This window comes from Austrofundulus limnaeus, unplaced genomic scaffold (assembly GCF_001266775.1).
Source record: "Austrofundulus limnaeus strain Quisiro unplaced genomic scaffold, Austrofundulus_limnaeus-1.0 Scaffold553, whole genome shotgun sequence".
Taxonomy (NCBI): Eukaryota; Metazoa; Chordata; class Actinopteri; order Cyprinodontiformes; family Rivulidae; genus Austrofundulus; species Austrofundulus limnaeus.
In genome coordinates this window covers 88979-94791 of record NW_013952955.1, presented here as the reverse complement: position 1 = coordinate 94791, position 5813 = coordinate 88979, and the positions used below count along the sequence as shown (strand labels likewise).

At 36.6% G+C, this 5813-nt stretch overlaps 1 protein-coding gene across 1 annotated transcript in view; it reads left to right on the top strand.

Moving 5' to 3' along the window:
• The window catches only part of prss59 (serine protease 59, putative), a gene marked incomplete at its 5' end in the record, with an annotated part of 53171 nt that overhangs the window by 24841 nt on the left and 22517 nt on the right, over nt 1-5813 (top strand). Inside the window, 1 exon segment of the mRNA XM_014026428.1 lies at nt 896-1010. Within this exon segment, the coding sequence (XP_013881882.1) occupies nt 896-1010 (115 nt within the window).

The window sequence follows — 5813 nt, the reverse complement described above, 5'->3', positions numbered from 1 at the left end:
TAAAACAAGGTCTTTGTCTGCAATGATTAGACATGTTTTTTATTATTGTCATTAGTGATTATCTCAATTTCGCCTAAAAGAATTGACAAAATCCTGCACACTGTGCCTTTGAATAGCTAGCAAAGTCAAGTCAAATCATTTTATTTCTAAAGCACAAAGTGCTGTACAATAATGTAAAGAAAAAGACCACAAAAAAAAACTAAAACAGCTGACTGAATCAACTCACACTGGGATATCAAAAAGAACAAATGTGTTTTTAAATTAGATTTTAAAAATGAATTAGACAAACCAGTGTATCTTCAGAAAGCAGGTTGTTCCAAAGTTTGTGGGCCACCACTCAAAGAGCTAAAATAAGCTACAAGTAGAGAAATTGTATCTAAAATTTCAAAAAGAACACTAAAATACAACCAGTATTCTGAATCAAATTTCAAAAAGAACAATGTTTTTGAAAGAACTTAAGAAATTTTGATGTATTTATGAGGAATTTTGTTTTAAATATGGTTGAAATTTTTGAAATGTATAAAAGTTATGAAAACCAGAAGTAATAGAATTATTTTCCTAATTTAATGTTTTGATGTCTGAATACTTAAAATAGTAAGACAAATAATCGAAAGCAGAAGTATGTTCAATTGCAATAAACACAAAGAAGAAACTATAAATAGGATGTTTCAGCTTGACAGATGATTATAATCAGCAGGTGGAGGTTTGTGCAAACTGTAAATCTATTGGACCAAGAAGACTTATCCAAACTCAAAAGGAGGAAAATGATTCTTGATCCTTTTCCACTCTCATTCACTTTCTTACTGCAACTCTCCTTATCCTTCCCTGGTCCCTTCCTTTCCCTTGTTTCTCATGCTTCATCCCCTCCTCCTGCTCTCTTCTCTCCCGATGCCAGTTTGTGCTCCAAACTGCAGATCCAGACAGAGATGGACTCTGCCTATCTCCTGGAAACACTTGCAGGCAACTTCATGGATGTGGTCCAGTATAATGAAGACAACAGAGGGTTTGAGGTGAGGAAAAAAAATAAAAGACCCTAAAAATGCAGTAATAAACTTCAAATGGCAAACAGAAACCACACTATGTGGAGTTCCTCAGAGGTTGGTGCTGGGTCCACACTTGTTTGTATTATTATACTTGGCACAAATACAAGGAAATTGATTATTTCTTTGTTGTGACAATTCTTCTTAACAATAAATCTTATACCAGTAGCACCTGAGGGTACCAGAAGCTCAAAAGTGTCAATAGCAACAGAAAAATAACCTGTTTGGCAGAGAAGATTTGGCAGTAGTACACAGCACAGACCTCAGAGTCAAAAGCCTAGAGCTCGTATCAGGAAACCAAAACAAAAGCAGCCCAGTCTGTTCCAGGCTGGATCTAAGCAGAGACTCTCTGCAATACTCAAAATTTCAAAAAATTTCTAAAAAAAATACCTTCTACTCAAAAAATAATGAATCAGCCTTATAACGTACGTCTCTTCCTGGTTACACCCCTGGAGGTGTTTTCTTTTACATCAGACGTTAGCGTAACCAACTTTAGTTTATGCTACTGCAAGAACATATCGATAACATACAGTACACCAACTCTCCTTCTGTTTTAAACATATGGCAGCAATGATTAGAAAGTATGAAACACAACAATGGATCTAACATTCACTTAAACATTTACAAAATTTCCTTCAATAGCAATAAGTATAGCAACGTTGGGAAAACAAGTTACGTTCTCACCCAGAAATCGAACGCTATTTTATACAATTTGATTATCTGAATTGTGTGGAGCCATTGGGGATTTCCTATCATTGAAAGAAATGTAAAGCTGTGTCAAAATTTCTGCATGTTGACCTGTGTGAAAGGAAATACGAAGGTCAAAGAAAAATGAGTTGAGCCAGGTATGTGTGCTTGGTAAATAAAAGGCATCTATGAGATGTAGAAGAGTTACAGACCGCTCAAGCTCTTCACTGAAACATAATAAACCCTGCATTGTCTAACAGAGAGGAGGGCTCATACATTGCCTGGTAAGAGGAACCTCAAAGTTTCTCCTGGGGCCAATTGCTTAGCTTGTTTGGTATTTCTCCATGCAATAACCTGCTTTTACAGAGGATGGCTTGTGGTGCTGATTAAAACAATATTGCGGATCATGTTTTGATCTTGTTAGAAAGTGTTCAAAATTGAATGCCCAAATAATTGCACAGAAAACCCAAGTCCAGTTCCCAGTAAAAATGTTTATCATCAAATCTAAAAATTCCATTTCATCCAATGCCTGTGTGTTGCCCTGAGTCTAATCAGAAGACAAAATGCAATGGCTTCTAACATGCATCTGGTTATGCTTAAGCCTCCATGTCCTTAGCAAACCATATTTATAGGCCACCCTGGTCACACCCCTGGGGCAGGTACCTTTTATGTCAGCACTGTTAAATCTGAAGATTTTGTTTATCCTGTGGAGGGACACACATAATATGTAGACAAGCTAGTGGATGCTACCAGGAAGCAGCACAACCAGGGATCCTCCCTCGCTTGCTGCCCTACTTGTATAGTACCTGAGCTCAACAGTCTTCCTCACAGCTGGTGGGCCCTCATAGAGGTGGCGTCCAGTCTCTCTTTCAGGCTTGGCCAGGCTGAGTCCCAAGTGCTAAAGCTCAAAAATCAGGCGTTTACCAGCAAGCTTCACTTGCTAGCCTTGCTTTAGGGTTGTGCCTCTGTTTCCCTTTTCCATGCTGATGGTAGGATGGCGAAGCTCATCCTTAGTAATGAGGCTTCAGTCGGTTGTGGCAAACGTTCCAACCCTCACACGAGGTATTCATCGTGACGGTAAAAACGAGATCCCGGATCCAAGTGGCTGAAATGAGCTTTCTTCAAAGGGTGGCCAGTTTCAGCCTAAAGTTAGAAGCTCCTTCTTGGTCCTCAAGGATCACTACCCTGCATGTTTTATCTGTTTCCCTGCTCCAACACACCTGATTCAGTGATTGAATAATCTTTTCAAGGTTTGCAGAAGCTTAATAATCATCCATTCATTCAAATCAAGTGTATTGTTGTAGCAGAGAAACAAGCAAAGCATGCAGGACTAGGGCCTTCAAGGACCAAGATTACCCATCTCTGATCTGATCTAAGGGAAGTTCAGAGTAGTTCTGCTCTTTAATTCCTCTGTATGAACAAGAGTCAGCTCTGACATCTGATGAGGTCGTTCTTGGTTGCCTAACTGTGAATGTGTCCCAACTCACTGGAGGGGTTATACTGTATATCCTCTTTGGTCTGGGAATGCTTAGGGATGCCCCAGGAAAAGCTGGAGAGAGGGATAACTGGGTTTCTCTCCTGGACCTATAGTGCCCTCCATGGTCCAACCACAGATAAATGTGAGAACATGAAAATGGAACAGATTATTTATCCTGTATGAATTTGAATTGGAATAAGATTTATTTTTCACAAAAAAATGTTTCATTTTACTTTGACCACTTGGCATGGTTCAGAGCAGTAAAAATGAGAGTTTGGAGAAAACTGGAATCTTTAATAGTGCTCCCTTCTGCCAAGAAGCAAAACAACACACGCTCCAAATTCTAACACATCTCACCATTATGTATGAGTGCAAATAATGCCATTTACAAAGCTAGACCAAAACAGCTACAACTGTTCTCATAAGTTGGTTTTAAATCAAAACTCTAAGCATGAAATTATAATGATATGCATTCCTTAAAGAAAGGGCTTTTATTTAACTGCTACCATTTTATTTCTTTACAAAGAGAGAAAATGGCTTATTTAATTTTCAATACAGGGAGTTGCTTAGCAGAGCCAGGTGCAGCTGGTTGTTTGTTTCAAAACTTATAATATTCATCAAGCTCTGACGTTTGAACCACCTGCCTGTTGCTGCTACTGACAGAAAGACAAAGCCATAACAACACGGTAACTCAGACCAGAGACCTCGCTTCACCTCCTTGAGGATCACTTACCTTCCCAAGCAGACAAAACAATGCATTTACTGTAACATGTCGGGAATGTTAAAAAATAATGTTTTATTTTGTCTCTACTTGCTGAATTATTTAAATCAACATATGTCTGGACGCTAATTCAGTTTTTGCACAAATATTTAAATTTTTTATGAAGTTTACTTGCTATTTTTCCTTTTTGTGGATCAAAGTGTTCAGCTAATTCAGGAGATGCTCTACTGTATCTAAATGTAACAAAATGCAGCTAAAGGAACTAACATAAGACTTAGCTAAAAATGAAAGTGACATTTGGGTAGCTTAAAACCAAAAGTAAAATGGACTAGTTAAAAGATACAGAATGGTTTGGTTTAGTTTAGTTTAGTTTAGTCATTTCATCTCATTTCATCTCATTTTTCATTTAAACAAAAACAAAATACATTCAGAACATAAAACAAAATGAGAGAAAACAAGAAAAAATACATACACATATATATTAAAATGAACTGAATTAAAATAAAATGAAATGAANCAAAATTAGCTTTCTAATCTAGTTACACATTTTTTGTAGCTCTTTCACCTCAATTCTGCTAAATTCAGAAAGCTTGTGCTCCTTATGCTAATTCATAGTTTGTTCATATCATATTATTTTCATTTCATTTTCATTTAAACAAAAACAAAATACATTCAGAACATAAAACAAAATGAGAGAAAACAAGAAAAAATACATACACATATATATTAAAATGAATTGAATTAAAATAAAATGAAATGAAGGGTAGCAGAAGAAGAAAAATCTTATATCTGCCCACATTTCCAAATATAACATTAAATTCAAAACTACTAATCAAATAATGGTTTAAATCAGTTTATTGTCAATAAGTCTTCAATTGACAAAATAATACAAAAAAAGATAAAAATGAAAAAGACAAGCTTACTCTTTTTTGAGCAACAAATAGTATTAATAAACCAGAATATAAATACATTTAACTTTAAAAGGAGTAGGAAGAAGACAAACTTATTTACTCCCACTCCCTATTCAATATATAAATTATGTGGCTGCTACTGACATTTGGAATGTAATATATTTTATAAATGTTTTCTTTTTCTCTTTTTCTGTCTTCCTCTTTCCCTCCCCTTCTCCTCCCTCTCCTCCTCTTCCCAAACACATTCCCCCCCTCTTCCTTCTTCTTTCCCACTATTCCTTCCCTCGTAGCCAAATGTAGCCAAAAGCTAGTTTAAAAAAGCTAGTGGTATATTAAAAAAAAAATGAAGTTAGCAAAAGTAATTCCAATATTTCAAAATGGAGATAGACAGCTTTGATAATTATAGACCAATCTCAGTCCCCCCTCAGTTTTCCAAAGTGCTTGAAAAATGGTTTATTTCAAAATTAGATAGTTACGTATAATTGAAAAAAATAACTTACTGGGTGATAGTCAACATGGGTTTAGATCAAATAAATCAACATCCCTTGCATTATTATGACCCCTGCACGCGAAGCGTAAGCAGGAGTCATATTGTTTTCTTACTGTTTTTTTTTTTCAGTGATTTTTGGTCAACCGTAGCACAAAAACAGCTGCACCGATCAACATGAAATTTGGCAGGACTGTAGATGAGTCTGACCTACACTGCGCCAGCCAACCGTTTTAAGATAGACCCCATATTTGAGGAGGGGGCTCCTTTCAAAGAGGGGTTGTCTGGACATGCGAAAATGCTTATAACTCAGAAACTGTTAAACATAGAAGCTTCAGATGTTGTTTAGCTCTGATGAAGCTCTATCCATCAGGCCCACCGATCAGTGCCCCCAATTTATCTGAAAAAGGGGGGTCTGGACATGCGAAAATGCTTGTAACTCAGAAACTGTTCAACATGGAAGCTTCAGATTTCTTTTGTTGTTTGGCTC